The sequence below is a fragment of the Arvicola amphibius genome, chromosome 3, assembly GCF_903992535.2.
Source record: "Arvicola amphibius chromosome 3, mArvAmp1.2, whole genome shotgun sequence".
Taxonomy (NCBI): domain Eukaryota; kingdom Metazoa; phylum Chordata; class Mammalia; order Rodentia; family Cricetidae; genus Arvicola; species Arvicola amphibius.
Genome location: NC_052049.1, coordinates 51,654,493 through 51,674,923, shown reverse-complemented (window position 1 = coordinate 51,674,923; position 20,431 = coordinate 51,654,493). Strand labels below are relative to the sequence as shown.

Sequence of the window (20,431 nt, the reverse complement as noted above, 5' to 3'; positions counted from 1 at the left end):
AAGTACAAAGAAAGAATTCTCTGCTCTAAAAAATTCCATTTCTTGCTTCCAAAGACAGCTCAGCAACATTCATGAGAGTCTGGGGAATGACGGTGACTCACAAAAAGGGGCATTTTGGGATGGGCTGGCTCTTTATGTTCTTCTAGGTGGAAGTGCACTTAGAAACAAAATGGTTAGTTACTAGGACTTGATAACGACGCTAATTGTAAGCCTTGGGTGAGGGAATCTAATTAGGTTAATGGTGAACTCAACCTAGTAAGGGTATTTTTAAAACACTTCTTCCCAGAAAACGGTGCCCTAGCTTCACATGTGTCTTGTCTACTTCAGAATATGGAAACATGCACAGGAATGGGGCATACCTTAGAGAGAGAATTATCAAGTTAGGCTTAGCAGTTTGTATTGAAAAATATTAGAAAATAATGACTATAGCCCAGTGCTTTCAAGGGTAGAGCTGCTCTCTAATGGCCGGCAGGTTTTTTTCCGAACCCCCTTTTTTCTTCTTTCTTTCTTTCTTTCTTTCTTTCTTTCTTTCTTTCTTTCTTTCTTTCTTTCTTCTGTCTTTCTTTTTTTTTTTTTTCTAAAATACAGTCAATGATGTTATGAACTAAATTGTGTTTTCCCAAATCCATAGCTTGAACACTGTATTATCATATGATTATATCTGAGGTTAAGACCCTTACGGCTTACCGAGGTCATAATGATGAGACCCTAAGCCAGCAGGATTGTGGTTTTATAACTACTCTTGCCATGTGATGGTGCAGCAGGAAGGTGCCTGTCTGCAAGCTGGGAAGATAGCTTTCACCAGAACCAACCCCCTACTCCACTCCGGTAGCCTACCTTGGACTTCTAGCCTTCATAATGTGAGAGAATATTTGTTGTATAAGCCTCCCAGGCAGTAGCATCCTCCCCCATAAGGAAAAACAGGAGGCTGAGCTGACTAATAAAGAACGGACATGTAACCCGCAATCAGAAGCTGGCAAAGCTGGATTTCTCTGCATAATAAAGAGGATCATGTGAGAGTGGGGGTCAGAGTCCTAAAGGAAGGAGAAAGCAGTTTCGGGTCTCATGCTGTGTGTGAAGAGGACCAAAAAGACCTCATGATGCTTTTGAAGGAAACACAGGTCAGGTGAGGATTTCCCACGCTGTAGGCTATGAAGTGTGTGATACAAAAGCCTTTTGTGTTTCTTATGAACTCTTCAGTATGACAATTTTTAAAATAATAAAGAATCCCGCAGTTATCTTGATTTTCTTATGCGAAATGAAGCTTAGACCTTAGAAGGCTTGGCATGGGGCTAGGACAGCATCACTTGAGCAAAGGGACAGATGCCACCAGCCAGATATATATACTACAGGCACCATGATTCCACACACTTTCTGTGTCATCTTTTGGGAAAGCCTCTTAACTGTGTTCCATCTGGGGTATCGTTTTGAAGAAATGAGAATCAAAATATTGTTTCTAATCTTCCACTGCCTGTGTCACTCTGGGAAACATTTTGATGTGGTAGGTTGTCCCTTAAAACAAAAAGGTAAAAACATGGCTACCTTTCCTCCCAAGATCATTAGAATAAGATAATATATAAAAACATACAGGTATAATCTAATATATTTAATAATATATGTAAAATGGTAGTACTTATTTTTTCTTTTATTTGAAAAATTATAGATTCACATAAAGTTATGAAATTAGCACAGGGAAATCACACATAACCTTTATCCAAATTCCCAGTGGCTAAGCTTACATGACTTGAATAAGATACCTCAGGCAGGAGTCTAACAGTACAATACATGTTTAGCTATCCCTTTGATTCTGAGGAGGATGGCTTCCAGAACCCCGTGGACATCAAAATCTATGGATACTCAAGCTCCTTGTATAAAGATGGCATAGCTTTTGCATCTGACCCACAATATCTCCCTGAGTACTTCTACTTCTATAGATTATCTTAAATATACACTAGTTTACAAGTGCCATGTAACTACTTGTTTTGCTGTATTGCTTGGGAATAGCATCAAGAAAAATATCTGTAGACAATTCCTACAGATTCACTCCTTCCTGAATATTTTTGGTTCAGGGTTGGTTGATTACACAGGAGTGGAACATACATATGTGAAGGGCTGAATATAGACAGGCCTATATCATTATATCATGTGTAGATTTATATAACCACTTCAGAAATCAAGACACTAGAATATCTCCCTCATGTGACTCCAGTACTTGGTATTATTACTAATTTTTCAAAACAAGATTTTATGCTATGCTACAAAATGAAATACTTGTTCTTACAGCAAAACCCAACATCAATGAATCTGAATATTCACATTAGAAGCAAATGCCTCTTTTTCTTCCTTCTGGAGATCAAGTTCTCCAGGATTCTTGGGAAATCTAGTCTACTGGTTGGGTTCAGGTTTTTACAGAAGCCTAAAAGTTTCAGCCTTTAAGACTTCCTTTCAGGCTGGATAGTGTGGCACATACCTTTAGTCCCAGCACTTGGGAGGCAGAGGCAGGAAGATCTCTTTGAGTTCAAGGCCAGCCTTGTATACAAGAGCTAGTTCCAGGACAGGCTCCAAAGCTACAGAGAAACCCTGTCTTGAAAAACCATTAAAAAAAAAAAAAAACCTTCCTTTCAGAGTTCAAGGAAAGGTCTCCACAATAAGCTAAAGAGAGGTTACAAATCCGAGAGTTAAAAAATCTACTCACAGAAGGTTCCATCTATCCATATTTTTAAATTCTTCTTCTTTCTCTTCTTTCTCAGTTCTATTAGTTCTCCCCATTCTAAGCGTTCCCAGTCATATACATCCTTAAAACCAGCAATTCCCCAGCCATAGCAGGTTCCAGGGCTGTAATTCTTTTCCCCCCCAAAAATCAGATAAGAGTTTTCACACATACACACAGATCTGCGCTGACAGCTCATAGAGGGGAGTGGATAGTGCATATCTAGTGAGTTCCTTAATGAAGAAAGTTACTTAAGAAAGGAATTAAATCATCAAGGAATTCTAGAGGAGAAGGTTAGTGCACTACACTACATTTTTAGGTGGTTAGAAAGAGCTAAAAGGTTTATTTTCAGTAAAATTATGAATAGGGCATGGATTGTTTAAATCAGCATGCCACTTCTTTTCTCCCAGCATGGATAGAATCGGGTAAGCAAGCAAGCTACATAAATAGTCAGGGAGAAGTCATGGTTCCTGATCAGATACTACATATACCAGACTACATAAATAGTCAGGGAAAAGCCAGGGTTCCTGATCAGATAGCACATACACCAGACACTGCAGTTTCTATGGGTCTAGGTCTGGAGTTTTGCTCTAGGTGGTAGAAACAAAGAAGGAACCCAGGCCTCTGAATGATCAGTTCCAGGGTGTGCTGTTATTAGCCATTCTGGTCGAGGGGTAAAACCAGAGCAGCAGTTTGGAAAAGCAGTAATCCTATGTCCTTGGATATCTGTGAACATCTTTTTTTTTTCTTTTTTTGGTTTTTCGAGACAGGGTTTCTCTGCAGCTTTTTTAGAGCCTGTCCTGGAACTAGCTCTTGTAGACCAGGCTGGCCTCGAACTCACAGAGATCCGCCTGCCTCTGCCTCCCGAGTGCTGGGATTAAAGGCGTGCGCCACCACCGCCTGGCTATCTGTGAACATCTTAAATGGAATGCTCTTTCCTAGACCCTAAGCACTTACCAAACGCCTGCTGATAAAGATAATTGCAGGAAGGCAGATCTCCGCATTTACCTTGGAGAGAGAAATGAAGGCCTGGCAGTGGAAAACTGTTTTCATGTGTAGCTAGGGGAAAACCTATGATCGGAGGACCAGGTAAGTCTGATGCACTCTGAAATGCTGCAAAGGGACCACTGGCTGGGGATCTTGAGAACCTAGTATCTATCTACTTTAAAACCAACATACAAAGTCCTTGTTTACTCAAATGATACCCATCCTTTAAATAGTACCTGGTTCCTTCCTGGCACACATCAGGATGTACAAAGCATCTTGTCTGAAGGAAGATGCAGGGTAATTTATCCATAATGAAATCATCTGGCAACAATTGACACACTAAAGCAAGTGGTACATAGGAGGTTTCTATCTTGCAAAGAAAAGAACTCCCCATGACTTATGAAGAAAAATAAAGCCAATTAACAGCTGGTTTTGACACTAGTTACTGTGGAATTTGTGGTAATTTTTCTTAAATTGCCTTTTCTTTTGGTCTAAGAAATTTTTTGAGTTTTCTGATGGACCATGTTGGTTATTTAAGAGAAGATTCTCTTGGCTCCTGCTGTTTTCTGAGCCTGGTTCTCCAACCTTATTGGCCACCAACTAGGTACCCAGTAGCTTTCCCAAATATTCCCGTTCTCCTCTGGTTAGTTGCAACTCCATGTTGGTCAATAGCAATAGATTCTAAAATGCAGGAGCAACCAAGATTTCACCGAGAAAGGACGAAACACTACAGCAGAGATGGCTCACTGTCTCCCACCTTCACTACACCATCCTTTCTGTTTGGAGACCATATTTCCCAGACTCTCTTGCAGCTAGGTAGGGTCATTTTTGATAGGAGCACAGGTATATCATATCCTTCTATGTATTTACTATTTTGTGTTGCCCATAATATCAACTAACAAAACCATGCTAGGAATAGTAGGACACTTACAAGAAACTGGAGTCTTTGGTGATAACTATTGAGCTACGATAACGACTCTGGATTGCTTGCAGACAATCTTATGGAATAGAAAGCAAATGTGTTTATGCCTGTCAGTTGGCTTTTCTTTATATCTAGTCAATTCTAATTTTCACAAATGTGAAGAAAGAAATAAAATGTAGGAATTTGAACCCAGGGTCCAGTGGCTTCTTAAGGTTCTAAAGGAAATACCTGGTGATTTCTAGTTTATGTCCTCATACCCACGTTAACTTTACGGTAGTAACCATCCCTGTCACCTGTTGCCAGATATTGTTACATCTTACTAACTGTACTTGACAATAATTGTTTCATGTATAATCCTACTTTTGCATGCAAAAGCATTATTCTGGAAAGAGGTCTGTAGACTTCAACTAACAGTCTGAGGGAAGGATGACACCCTGGTCACAAAGCTTTAGTGCCACCAAGCAGTGATGGTAGCACAGGAGCATACAGTCCTGCATGTCGACATCAATGCAGATAATCAAATAACTTACATACTTGCATTTTATGTGTCCACCGAAAATGAACTTATCCAGTGAGCATGAGTGGAGGATGAGACTTCCAGGTCATCCTGGCATTCTATAATGTTATGTTCTCCAGGTTCACTTTCTTTGTTTCAACTGTTAGCCCCACCCCCCACACGGTACTGGACAGTGTCACGTGCTTTGGCTCGTTCTTGACCTGTTCCTGTAGTTTTTATGCTCACAGTAAGCATAGACATTTTGGGTATCTATAGTAGGAAGAGAATCACACAGTCAATGCCACTGCCACTCTGCTTGTTTTCCTGTGGTGCTGAGGATGGGCTCCAGGGCTCTGCTCATAGAAGGTAGGGAGCTCTATCTCCGAGCTACATCCAGAGTCCCTTTTTACCTAAATATTTTTTGAAACAACCCCTTATTAAGTTGCCCAGGCTGGCCTTGAAGTCACTATGTAGCCCAGGGAAGTCTTGAATGTACAACCCTCATGCCTCAGCATCCAGGTAGCTGGGATTACAGACTTCCACCAACAGGCTTGAAAGTGGTTGCCACTTTTGAAGATTGGATATCTATGGGGCGTTACCATGGTTACCAGGCTGACTCTTACTGGAATGCTGACTGGAAATGGTACTGCGCTTATCAGAGCTCAATGAGGCAGTAATATAGAGACTGATGTTACTTGTCACAATTCCTTTCTTCTGCGATCCAAGGGATGCCTCCGTATTTTTCCCCTAATCAGTGTGGTCTTCTCTCCCTTCCTCCTCAGTAAGAGAGAGATGTATTGATCTCATCCAAGCACAGTGTAATTTGGACAACATTAGGAAGATGTGTATTTTCCAGGCCACTATCTCTCTGAGGCCAGAAGGGGGGTGGCATACAGGATGGACTTGAGCTGTATAGATGTGCTGTTTGGTTCTATGATGCTCACAGTGAAGGGATGAGCCAGACACAGCCTGGGGGTTATTGGGTGCTGAGTTCAGTGTGAGCTTTTAGGGCCAAGGCTCCTCATGCTGAAAATTCCCTCCCTTAGTTGATTGAGCATCCTTGCTCCTCATTGGGATGTACACCTCATCCAACGCACAATCAAACCGAATGACAGGAAGTGTAATGGAGTGGACGGCACTGCAAGGAAGTGGTAGCCCCTGCATCCGGACCTCAATGAAAGCTTCAGGTAGGAGGACCAGAGTGATGAGTCAGCCCTGTTCCCATTTTCCCCAGAAGGTAATTGGGTTTCCATTAAATGCTGATGTGTTCTCATTACCAGAGAGTATGGAGAGAGAGAGAGAGAGAGAGAGAGAGAGAGAGAGAGAGAGAGAGAGAGAGAGAGAGAGAGAGAGAGAGAGAAGCAGGGGACTGTCGGGAGGGTTTTTCCATCGGAGCTGTGTCTGCTTCTGAAAAAGCTGCTTGTTTCCACCCACATTCAGTGGGAGACCACCATCTCAGCCAGAACAGCTCCCCTAAAACAGACAATGCACGCTGCCGCCGAGGATGGAGAGAAAGAGGAAGCTCTTGAACTCTGTTGTTAGGAATGTTGTTAGCATGGCACAGCTACCATAGGCAACAATGTAAAGATGCCTGAGAAGGTTTGGAGCTGGCTCAGCTGGTAAAGAATGCCTGCCACCAAGCCTGCTGACCTGGTTTCCATCTCCATGACCCGCATAGTGGAAACAGAGAGCAGACTCATGTAAGTTATCACCTGTGCTCCATCCATGTGCTTGCTGTACTACATGCGTGTGCACATGCACCCACATATAACAATAAATGAATAAACAAACAAACGTCAGATCTAAAGAGTATGCCTCAAGGGTATAAAACTAGGTGCACACAGGGTCCAGCCTCTCCTGGGTTTATATCTAAGAAAATGGTATTAGCAAAACAAATAGTCACCTGCCAGTTCCCGTTCGTCACTGTGAGATTCACAGGTGCTGACAAAATCAACCTGGGGCTGGCAGGATGGTTTAGCAGGTAGAGTTGCTTGCTATAAACAGTGGAGTTTTATTCTCAGAATTTATACAGTAGAAACAGAGAAATTATATGATTATAATGAACAATATCAACATAAATATTGTAGCCCACAGATATATACCATCATTGTAATAACAGCTTCTGAAACAGAGGGAAAGCTGCCATGTTCCTTTATGTCCTGGAAGCCAGTTTCCACTGAGACCAGAAACCTGGGTTTGAGAACGGGTACCCAGGATAGCCACACTCCCTACACCTAGTTAGCTGGTGGGGCAGAGGGAGGTGGGGCAAGTGGAAGAGGAGGGGATGGAGATCAAGGCAGGGCTTCATTGTGTTGCCCAAGCTGTGCAGAAATGTGCTGTGTAGCCCAGAGGGCTTTGAACTGATGGCAATCCTTCTGTCTCAGCCCTGCTTAGTGTTAGGATTATAGGTGTGAGATTTTATGCTGGAAACCTTCAGATATTAGCAACTACCCATCTCTGGATAAGGTTTCAACTCTACCAAAGACTGATAATGTGAGGGAAAGTGCCATCATTATCTGATGCTGGAACAAAAACTAGGCCGATCCCATTCTCTAGCATTAGCTCCCAGCATTAGCTCCCAGCATTAGCTCCCAGCATTAGCTCCCAGCATTAGCAGCTTGTGTCTTAAGTCACCAGGCCATGAAGCCATCAAAACCCCTGGTGGTGTATCTAACTGCTCAAGAATCCTTTCAGAATCCTTGGACCAAATATAAGGTCTCCTTTGCCTTGGAGACTTGTGTGGAGCCACTGCATCTCAGTGACATCAGGCTCAGGCTCCCTACTGATGGTTGTGCCCCGTAGGCAGGAAAGAAGCACCTGGCATAGGGGCCGTCAAGAGAGCCTTGTGTGCATGAGCCACGCTAATGTGTGTGCTCATCCACCTGAAGCATATCTGCAATGTGGAAGTCGATTATCCACACTTTCCCTCCATTTGAGAAAATCAACACCCAACTTCAGGTCACTGTGCTGTGCTCTCAAATGCTTCCATACACAGCCCTACAATGATAGTGGTCCTCAAACATCTCCTCAGTGAGAGAGGATGGAGAAGCGGAGGAGGAGCAAATGACCTGCTCCTGTTTCTATGGGCTTCTGGATCATTCATACAAAACAGAATTTCCAGTGAAAATATAAAGCTTCCCCCTAAACAGTTAATTTTCTTTAAAACTGCTTTTGCATTTATTTATTTACCTTATGATGTGTATGTGTGTAGATGTGTGTGCACCTTGGTGGCCATGTTGAGTTCAGAGGACAGCTTTGGTCAATTCTCTCCTACCACCATGTGGGTTCCAGGGTCTAACTCAGATTATGACAAGAGCTTTTATTGGCTGAGCCATCTGGCATGTATACAAAGTTAGGTTGTGAACATCAACTATATATAATTTGTATTTGTCAGTCATAGTTACTTTATGCTAAAAAGAATAAGAATAAAGACAGCACTGAGCCCTTAGCCTAGAGGATCTGATTTGATTGCGGGAAGTAGAAAACTTACTGAAAACATTTCCAGAAAAGTATATTTTCCATAGATGCAGACAATTCTTAAGCACCTGGCCAGGGGATTCTGGGAAGGAGCGCACTGGAAAGAACCCACCCATAGGACAGGAGGCCCACTGGCAGATACCGTAACATAGGAGCTTCTGGATTTTAACTTTTCAAAAGCAAACCAGACTCTACCATCCAAGAGCACAGCAGTGACTCCAGCAAGGGTGTTTCACAAGGATTCCCCCCGCTGGTTCTAACCTGCAGACAGGGCTGATTGAGGTGATGTGTTGTTGGCTCTACACTTATGGCCATGGAAAGACTTGAAGAAAATACGGCTCCAAGATTTTACTATTCCGTGACTGCTTTGTGCCCAGGTCATTACTTCTCAAGGTTCCACCCACATCATCAAAATCAAAGTCATCCCAGACATTTCATTTTGTTGCATTCTCACTTTTCACAAGTGGCTTTGTGATGTGTGACCTTCTACCATGACAGTCAGAGATGGGTTAGTTAGAGATGGATTAGTTTTGATAGGCGGGTTAGTTGTGGATGAATCAGTTTGTCCTTTTTGATATTAAAATGGCAGCTCTTGCATATGCTGATTCCTGTGTATTAGGCACCGATGCATGGCAAAGAAAAAGGTTCTCAGGCCATCAGGCCATGCACAATTGCAAGACAGGGAAGTGCAAGGGCAAATCAGAAGAGCTGAATCCTTAGCAGGGAAAACAAAAGAAAAGCAATGAACAGCTTGCAGAAGTTAATACATGGCCTCAGCTACATGGCCTGCAGATGAGACCCTGAGTGATACGATGGGAAGGGAGGGCCGGGAAGGGATCTGCAATAAACCCAAGGAACCAAGGAGTTCTGGAGAGGTTTGGCTATAGCCAAGGAAAGGGGGTGTCATAGGAGGATAGGACAAAGGAGAAGACTGGCTGAGAGAGGGTTAAGTGGGAACAGAGGGGAGGAAGAGAAGGAAGAGAAAAAGAGGAGAGTGAATGAGGGAGAGAGAAAGAGAGAGAGAGAGAGAGAGAGACAGACAGACAGAGACAGACAGAGACAGAGACAGAGAGCAATCTCCCTGGAACCCATGCAAAAATGATGAATGGGGCTATAATTTTGCCTGCCCAGAGGGCACCTTACTTTTTAAGGATTTATTTCTATTATTTTTAATTACTTGTATGTGTTTGTTTGTGGTGAGGGTATGTGCACATGAGTGCCACCAGTGCCCATGGAGGCCAGACATGCTGGGTACCCTTGCAGCTGGAGTTACCATGCAGTTGCAATCTGTCTGATGTGGGTGCTGTCAAGTGAACTCAGGTCCTCTGCAAAGGCAATACATATACTTAGCCACTGAGCCATCCTACTAGCCACAAGCACCTTACTTTGATGGCTAAAAAGGCTGTGTGTGAGTGGACCAGCAGTAGCTCTGAGAACCATGGAGGGTAAGGCTGGACTTGATGGAAGGTCTGCATTTTCTTTTTGCCTTCTCTAGTTCCCACAGAGTAACCCTCAGGGGGTCTTTCTTTCCGTGTTAATCTGAGCTGAGAGAAGCCTGGACTCAACACTGCACTCCAATCTAACATTCTGAAGGTGGCTGAGGTCCTGAGGTCCCAGGCGAAGGAGACAATCTCTGCTTCCCTGCATGGTGACAGGAGACAGTTCTGAAGGAACTGGCCACACGAAGGCACCTTTGGCCCAGAATCAACTGGAAACTAAATTTGAAAAACTTACCACTTAGCTAGCATGTCATTCACAACTTCAGCACTTGGCAAAGGGAAGCTCTCTACAGACCATGACAATCCTTGTCTTGATGTTTGTTCTTGTTTTTAAATATGGCTTTGGCCTTTGCATAACTTTTTAGGTTTATCAGAAGGAAGACCAAAGCGACACAATATTTGTGCTCAATACAGCAAAGCAAACAACAGCACCTTGGGATACCTACATCTGTCTATGTGTGCTGGAGACCTCTCAAAATTATGCTTTATCATGAGAAATTGTACATTCTCAAAATAAATAAGAATAGAAAACAAGCAAGTGACTTTAAAAAGCAATCTAATTTGGTCTGGTTTCTCAGATTTTAAGAACTAAGAGTAGGCCATGTTTTTGTTTGTTTTTCAGTGCGGGAGTCTGGATCCAGGTCCTTGGGCATGTCCAACAAGCACCCTGCCAGTGAGACACATCCCTGGTCCCCCAGTCTGAAGTCACATGCAGTTTTAATTTATACAGTATTTCTACTTTACAAGCTGTAGCTTGTTCAAAGGGGTGGGAGAGGAGGGAGGGGAGGGAGGGAGGAAGGAAGGGGAGGTAGTTTTCCTTCTTCCTGCACACTGAGTTTGATTCTTGGGTTCTGTTGATTTCTGTACTTCACTGTCTGTAGATGAACCAACTTGAAACTTGTGCTTTCTGAAGCTGAGAGTATTGCTCAGAACGGGGACTTTTACTGCTCATGGAAGCAGGCGTGGCAATGGCTGAGGAGAGATGGATGAGAGGGTCTAGAGACTGGCTAGGCAGTGGTCACCGCTTATGTGCTGCAGATCATGGTCTATGAGACGCAGTCTTGCTCCTCTCCCGGTTGAGTTGTCTGAAGACAGACAGGGCCTGGCTGACACAGACCTGGTGCCTGTGTGCATCTGAAGTGTATGACAGTCTCAAGAGAGGTGGGAGGTCACATCTCTAACTTCTGTATAAACGCCATTGATGGTTGATGTGGTCACTCCGGATAATGCCCTGTGGAGTGTCTGTGTCCCTCCTGAATTGTGGGAATCTGACTTCAACCCTAAGTCAGGCTCCGTAGCTACAGCAAATACATGAGAGTGAGGGTGACAGAAGAGAAAAATGTTGACACCGACTGTACTGTTGTGATCCCTGGTACAACTGTGGCGGATGCTGACACTGACTGTACTATTGTGATTCCTGGTAGCAACAGTGGCAGATGCTGATACTGACTGTACTGTTGTGATCCCTGGTACAACTGTGGCGGATGTTGACACTGACTGTACTATTGTGATCCCTGGTAGCAACAGTGGCAGATGCTGATACTGACTGTACTATTGTGATTCCTGGTAGCAACTGCTGCTGAACGCATGGAGAATGGTGAACCGGGAGAAGGTGTGGAGGTTCTTTGTTCTCCCCATATGTTGGCATCTGGCAGCTCGCTTGTATCCTCTGTAACCTCCTTGATAATAAATTGGGAAATTCAAGGTAGGTATTTTTGAGCCATTATAAAAACCAACTGCACATGAGGAAGAGGATTGTGGAAAGCTCGAATTTCTAGCTGGTCACTCAGAGGAGGCCTGGTCTTGCAGCTGGCATCTGAAGAATCAGAAACGGGTCAGTCGTGCGTGATTGAATCCTCAACCTCTGGGACCTGACTCTGAATCTAGACAGACAGTGTCAGAGATGGGTTAGCCTGAAGGAATCGCAGCTATGGGGAAAGTGGAGGATGGGGTGACCACCAACTCTTACTGCGCAAGCGCAGCACAGAAGTCCCGCGTCTTTTACCCACATGCCCAAAGGACCATTTGACACGGTCTTTATACAGACCTCCCCTTGGAGAGGAACGCCTCCTGAGCATTATGAGTGGCAGACACCTGACGAGGACAGTACTGACCCCAAGCCAGAGCTCAGGGCAGCGAGGAAGAGGATGGCGAGGGAAGCTGAAACATGGTCAGTCCCTTACCGTAGTGTGGGATGATGGCCCAGGCCATGGCTGACGCGTAGATTCCGCCAATCATCCAGAACATGCAGAGCCAACTGAGGTGCTCACCCCGCTTCTCCCGGGCTAGGACTTCAGCAAAGTAGGAGAACACTGTAGGAATGGCGCCTCCAATCCTGCCAAGAGGTGCAGAGAACACATGAGATTGGGCCTGGGGCAGCTAAGATGAGGAGGGAGGGGCAAATCCGAAGCCAATGCTAGCAATGCACATTCTCTCCCATCCCTGGCACAGCAAGCGAGGTGCATTTTTTTCTATCATTTTACAATAAGTGTCCATGGCGAACACTGCCTCACCCAAACTTGGAATTGCAATTAAGCTATGTGGGCAGAAGGTGGCAGTGGTTCCCCACTAATGTGGTTTACAGCTTTGCTTGCAATTCAGATGGGGGTTGTGCTCAGTGCTGGACAGTCTACATGATATTTATTAAAAGTTACAGCATTGTGGTGTTTTTAAAATAAGTACCTTGATTGATTCACTGAAGGGAGGAGAAGCACTCATGTGTCTCATCCATAGACTGGTGGGAACTTTGGGCTCTTCTGTAAATACCCCTAGGGGGCTGTCTGCCATCCTTAGTCCCTGTTCCCCCACAGCAGCCCAATGGGGCTGATGTGCTTTGCTGGCAGACATATTGACGGGCTCACCTCCTAGGTTGGTTCTAACCTTTATCCAGGAGATAGGACAGATGAATGAGCACAAACATAAGGGTTTGTATCAAGTATGGTATTTCGTTCATTCCTCTGTCTTAAAAATACTTTACTCTGTGTGTGTGTGTGTGTGTGTGTGTGTGTGTACATATGTGTGGGTACCCGTGGAGACCAGAATAGAGTGTCAGATCTCCTGGAACTGGAGTTACATATAGGTGCTTGTGAACCACCCATGTAGGTTCTTCCAACTGAACTAGGGTCCTCTAGAAGAGCAGCAAGCATTCTTAACCACTGAGCCATTTGTCCATTCCCCTAGAAAGGGTTCTTATAAGAGCCGCTGACTGACTTGAAGCTATAGTGTGACTAGTGCATAAACCATTCAAGTGAAAGACTCACGTGTTGACACTACACAATTAAAAATTTGTCTACTTGCTGGACAGTGGTGGCACTCGCCTTTAATCCCAGCATTCAGGAGGCAGAGGCAGGCGGATCTCTGTGAGTTCAAGACCAGTCTGGTCTACAGAACAAGTACCAGGAGAGGCTCCAAAGCTACAACGAGAAACCCTGTCTCGAAAACAACAACAATAAATTTTGCCAGAAGCAAAGACCTGTATTTTGAGGTCTGTATTTTGTTTACAGCCATCTTAAGTTCACAAGTAAGATATTCACCTTTACAGGCAAGTTTGGGACCTAGGACATTAGCCTAGTGAGACCTGCAGGCACCAGGCTTTTAGGAAACATTAGCATTTTCCTTTGTTAGTCAACAAGCACAGACCCTCAGTATTTACCTATCAGCTAGGGATGTCTCCAGGCCTGAATTCCAGCAGACCTGACACACCTCTCCTCCCCCTTGCCCGTTTGCTATATAACAGGTTCTGAGGGAATAATAAACGGTAGTTTGATCAGAAATCCTGTCTTGCTGTCATTTTCCTTGTCTCTTGCCCCTCCATTCCTCTCCCCTAGGTTTATCAGGGACCACAGTTCATATCCTGCTGGCCGGGATAAAATTTGTCTACTGTGGTAGGCAAATCATAGATTTCATTCTAATTTCAAAACATCTTGACCCTAAATTTTGGAACAACTGCCTCAGAAAGTGTTACTTATATTTGCTTCAAACTATTATCTTAAATATATTGTTTTAGGCCAGGTGGTGGTGGTACACACCTTTAATCCTAACATTTGGGAGGCAGAGGCAGGAGGGTCTCTGTGAGTTTGAGCCCAGCTTAGTTTACAGAGCGAGTTCCAGGACAGCCAAGGCTACACAGAGAAACCCAGCCTTGAAAAACCAAATATATGTGTATATGCAAATATATATATATATATAATATATAATACACACATGTACATATACCACACACAAACATATATATATATATGCGTATACACATATACATATTGTTTGATGTTGGATTGTAGGTGCCATAGTAGATAGAGAAGCTCACCAAGATCTAAGCCTTTATTTTCCGATGAAGCAGAGGGGTTCAGCTTTCTTGGAAAACACTGACACCCAGATAGCTCACTCCAGTTACTTTATTCAAACATAAAATGTTAGATGAGGCTGCAAAAGGTTCCAATGAACAAAGTTATCTTGTTCTTGCTGCCCATGAAAGCAGACAACCACACAGATCTTAGTCCCTTTCCATCATGGCTAGCCGGGAGTGTTTAGCCAGGGCTACCAGGAGTGTCTTAGAACCAAGGTCAATGCAGCTGCAAACTTTCCCATAGTACCAAGTGCAGAGTCTCCAGAGAGACATTTCTCCAAGGTTCAAATGGTCTCAAAACAATTTCTTAGCCTCTATTGATTAACTCAAACATAGCAAAGGCTTTGCTGAAACATTTCTCCTTAAGTCAGACACAAAGACTCTACTAAACATGTCACTTAACGCTGGACATGAAGGCTTTACTTACATATCACTACGTATACATACATATGTGTTTATACACACATAAAGATGTGAAACAACACAGCCAGGGTGTAGTGCTAGCTCCTAGGGATCTACCCTACAAGTATGTATTCCTCCATTTATGGTACCATAAGGTAAATTGCTATTGACATTTCAAATAATGTAATGCCAAAGAGTAAAACATGTCCATCCATCTAGCAACTGATTTTTGTTGAGCCTTTAATACAATAAAGGATTATTAGTCATGCCTTCAGCAAATGCAATTAAAGGAAAGGTCATTTTGCAACAAATTGGCCTGACCAAATGAAGCACTGGATGTATAATTCTTCACATTAAATGGGAGGTCAAATACAGCATCGTTTTAAGTATCTTTCCCACTTACAACGATGCTTCAGTCATCCACTAGTGGACACGGACAGGCTGCTCAGCTCAATTCATTCAGTCTATGAGCCATGAAATCAGTTTAGTAATCTCTATAGCTTCTTAGGAAATAGGATTGAAATGAAAATATTCGATGGCAATTTAAGTAATAAGGAAAAGCTTAAGTCCATTCCATGAAAGCTTTATTTCTATAAACATTTGTGGTCTACATTAACATATATAATTATATTCATTATATACATATTTTCATGTGTATCAAAATGGGTCATAGTACCTGTCTTCCTTTTATTTCCCTCTCTCCTTTTACCCCCCTCTCCCATCCTTCCTTGCTTGGTTTCCTGGTGCTTCACAAACCCCAGAGCCTTGTGCATGCTTTGTAAGTACAGTACAATATTCCCCAGACCCACAGTGCATTTCTAGCAAAGAATCAGCAGTAAGTTCCTTGCTTAAAGCCTTATTTCCAAAATTCCTAATGGACAACTTCAAAAAGAATTCTGATGAAAGACATGGTGATTAACATCAGCCCACACATGGGCAGCCACCAGGTCCCAGTCTACCAACCAAATCCTCAAACGAAAAACATGCATGTGGTTGGCAGTGAGAACTGGCTGGCTCAATACCACAAGAGACTCCTAATTCTGCTTGGTTGTTTTATGAAGCTCATGTTAGGTCACTTTTAAAATTCAGCAATGTCTGAACAGGTTTTAGATGGTTTTGTAGCAACACACAGTTTGAGTGGGAAATACAATGTTTCCCTCACAAATCATGTCACGCTAAGTTCCTGTTCTGTAGCATTGCTGCCCCCTCATATGGTGTGTGTGTTTGCGCGCACGCGCTCGTGCACACATTAGTGTGCATGAATATGGGTGTGCATTTGGAGGTCTGAAGACAACTCCTGGTGTTGGCCCTTCCCTTCTGCCTGTTTGAGACAGAATCTCTGTGTTGGTTGGCTTGCCATTGCATATTACGGGGTGGCTCTCCTGCAAGCTTCCCAGGGGTCTCATCGCCACTTCCCACCTCTCTCGGTGCTCACGCTGTGCATCTAGCTTTGACGTGGCTTTGGGGGATTCAAATTCATCCCCTCATGTTTGTGCACATGAGAAGGGTGTTCACACACTGGGCCATGTCTCTAGCCCTGGCACCGGTTTTCAGGGCAGAAAAGAATCTTGAGTTTTGAGACCCTTCACATCCTAATTAACAGTTTATTAGAATTCTGGACACTCTGAATGGGACAGTTATAACTCATACTTTATGAAAGCAAAATTACACACCAAGATACATCAGGCACCTTGAAACTGAGATAAATGTATTCCTACATGGCTAAAAATTTAAGACTGTCTGTTAGTTTTCAGTAAGTCAGAGTTAAAAAGAGAAAAATGTTGTATTCCATAGTCAAGCTCATTTTGATGCACTGCCTTTTTCTAAGGTGGTCCTTTGTTCATGGATGACTCCCAATCTGTTTGTACACCAGGCCGCAAAGAACTCTAATTAAGGATAAATGAATCTGAGCAGTTAGTGTGGGATGCTAGTCAATCCTTTGCAAAATTCTCTATTCTCCATGATCTATTAAACAATCCAAACATCCACTCTCTTATTGGGGCTGGCCGTCTATTTTAGGGAAAATATTACCATCTTCTGTAGCCTGCTCTTTTCAGAGGAAAATCATCCCATGTCCTGCCATGTTACCTGTCTCTGATATGTCATACTCCATTCAAGGTGAAGGTGGAAACAGCCTGGTGTGTGTTGTGTCCCCTGTACCTGGCCCAGTGGGCATGAACTACGTATTTACTCCTAACGTTTTCAGACTTTTCCATGTTGAAGTAGACACACCAGCTCTACTGGACTGTGCTGTTCTAGTGACTTAAACATCCTGAAAAGCAAGGGCACGCACCCCTTCCCAAATCAGTCTGACCACAAAAGAAGCCGAGGACACTGAGATGCAAGTCCTGAACCAGCACACTTCCCAGTGTTCCCGAGTCACTGTGTGCCTTAGTCACTGTGACCACCCTTCTCCCAAACACCTTGGTGGTCCTTGTTGCAGGAAGAGTTCACTTGGGGCTGATCAGAAGGTGATGGGCAATCCTGATGGACATTCTAGGAGATTCTAAAACACCTGATCCTTTTCATAAAAATGTGATAGCTGCAATAATTATCATCAATAAAATTTTCTTGACAAGAGGCAAAACAGGTGCACTCATGTCTTAGAAGTATAATTTAGTTTCTACAAATACTGACAATGGCAAGATAAAACTGCCAACAGCCCTCCTTCCAATATTTGCAAATTAAAAAAATAAAGGTTTTCTGTTGCTGTTTTACTGTAACACTTTTCTGTCTAATCAGATTTTACCATAAAGAAAAACAGCAACAATAAATATGGACTAAAAGGAGGTAGAACCTTAGACACTGCTGGTGATAATGTGAGTCAGTTAGTCATGACAGAAATCAGTATCCTTGGGTTCCTCAAAACCCCGAAAATTAAACTACCACACACAATCCACCTCTTTCAGTTCTTGATGTTATACCAAAGGAGTCTAAGCTGGCATACCCCAATGGCATCTGCACATCCGTGGCTACAGGGCACTGTTGACAGCAGTCCAGATGTGGAACAACTGACCATCCGCTGTTCATAGACTGGGTTGGGTGATCTTCTTTCCTCGGGGAGCTGTTCTACTTGTGAGTGGATAAAGAGAGTGTGGTGCATCTTCACAACACAGCCGGCCGTATTCAGCCATGAAGAAGGATGAGATCAAGTGATTTGTGGATGGCAAAATAAATAAGACTCAGAAAGACAAATATGGTATGTTTTCTCTCAAATACAGAAATAAATGAACAAAACAGTATGCCTAACACAAAAACAGAAGGAAGGCACTCTGGGGGAGGAAGGAGGACTATGGCGGGGGGCGGAGGGGGGGCAAACAAGAGCAGGTGGGAAGGTAAATGCCAGCAAAGCACAATGACACACATGTATGAAAGCAACAAAATCCATATGCTAGCTAAAATGGTCAAATACGAGGGACAATACACCTCATATTTGTTTTGATGTTTTGCACATTAGGATATAGTTTCTGAGAACACATCAAAGATAAATATTTTGGTGGGCATTCTCACAGCCCATGTATCGGAAGCTCTTAAAAGTGGTTTTGGTTTTTGTTTTTCTCCTTTGAACCATGGCTGTGGATGACTAAAGATGTCTAGATCTAGCTAGAGGCAATGTGAATTGTTACAACTCAGGATATGCTTCTGGCTTCAAGAAGGTTGGGGGGGGGGAGAATGGGAGAATGCTGAGCATCTCTCATTGTACAGGACAGGTCCCCAGGAAGAAGGAGTTTCGCAGCCCAAAGCATTAACAGTGCTAAGGATGAGAAACAATTACAGTGAATGGAGATTTAATGTGAAAAATATAATTAGTTTCATTTTAAAAATCCATAATGCAAGGATTGAATAATTATTTTTATACTATTTGATGGGTGAGACATCCCTAAATTTCTTACCATGGAAACTTATTGTTCATTATATCATGATAGCTGTTATTAAAAGCTGCTCAAGGTCCTTTCTTTGCAGAGTCTGTGAGGGAATGTTTACAAAAATGAAGCAATCAGAGCAGTACTTTATAAGGAACTTTCTCAATAACAGACATTAAATGCCTCTTACGAGCTTCCAAAAATGTCAAATCTTAATTAACCCTTGGTGATAGGAGTCACAGAAGGAATAACCATTGAAATCCATATTTCACAGGAAGAAAACTATCCAGCAATAAATTTAAATAAATTTGTACAAATAAACTTGAATATTGATAGCTGGCAGTTGTGAGTTGGGAAAATAAAATTTTAAATAATTAATAATACTAATTTTGGTAAGTAACGTTAACCTTGGGTTTTTTTTTTACAACAATCTCTGGCTTTATGTTTCCCAGTAACTAAGATGAAGTCATGAATGGGACACTGGCTCAGCTCATGGGTGCTGAGGATGTGAGATTGAAGTCTGGAGTACTCCTATAATCCCAACACTCGGGCAGAGATAGGTGGATCGTGGGCAAAGAATTGGCCAGACAATTTAGCTGAAACTGTAAGCTCCAGGTTCAGTGAGAGATCGTGCCTCAAAAAACAAACACGGCAGAGAAACAAAGGAAAACATCCAGACTTCAATCTCTGGCCTCCCCACAGACACCCAGTGAGTGAGCATACCCACAAAAACACGCATACGTATGTATACAACACAAACACACACATATAAAGAAGACTTTAATGACTTTAATTCTAGTTTTTCCACAATGTAATTTTCAGATAATCCTTTACCTTTACCTTGCATTTTTGTTAGGAAGTGGGAAATTATGTGAGAACGTAATTGAACAGGTTGAGGAATAACCGTAAAACTCCATGTCCCACATAGAGGATAAGCAGGGTTCAAAACCCACCAGGAGTGGGCAGACCTGGCAGCTTTTATGAAGACAAGTATTACGGGCATATACAAAGCACAGTGTGTGGTGTAGACTGTGCCAGGCATCACAGCCACAAATAACTCCCTTGGAAAATAGCCTGTTAATCCTCGCTGAGAATCAGCAGAAAGGAGGGAAGCTCTTGTGCTGCCAGTCAAATTACACAGCAATCCGGAAGCAATTGGTTATGCTTTAAATTGTGCCCAGAATTTAGAAACAATCCAAGCAATAGCTCAAGAGATGTGGGCATCTATTTTTAACTTTTAATTTCTTGAGAAACCTCCACACTGATTTTCATAATGACTGTATTAGCTTGCATTTCCATATGATGCAGCTATGCTGCTGTTGGCCATAGACCCAAAGGAGTCCATATCCTACCACAGTGACACTCACACATCCATGTCTATGGCTGCTCCAGCTTAGATGAAAGAGCACACTTGGCAAACTGTAGAGCAGGCTAGGTTGACACAGAAGACGAGGGTGCTATGCTGATTAGAAGGCACATGTTTGCTTTAATAAATCAAGCTAGAAATAAGTGAGACAGGCATATTATTGGTAAAAGATCTTCTCAGCCAGTGGAGAACTTTAGTTCTCTAATTTCCAAAACCATAATAGAAAATTTTTGACACAGAAAGTTATTTTATCAATGCTGCCATAAGCTATACTTTTGTAGGAAACTTGGTCATTTGAAAACATTGATTTGTAAGCATAATTTGGGCATCTGTGCATTGCTAACCAAAGATGATAACAAAAATC

General features: G+C 42.9%; 1 protein-coding gene across 2 annotated transcripts in view; it reads right to left on the bottom strand.

Annotated features, from left to right (window-relative positions):
• Nucleotides 1-20,431, bottom strand: part of Sv2c (synaptic vesicle glycoprotein 2C) — a 131,184-nt gene that overhangs the window by 67,045 nt on the left and 43,708 nt on the right. For both annotated transcript variants that reach the window (XM_038323560.1, XM_038323561.1), the window contains exon 3: nucleotides 12,275-12,426. In XM_038323560.1, coding sequence (XP_038179488.1) covers nucleotides 12,275-12,426 — 152 coding nt within the window. The remainder of the gene's footprint in view (nucleotides 1-12,274; nucleotides 12,427-20,431) is intronic.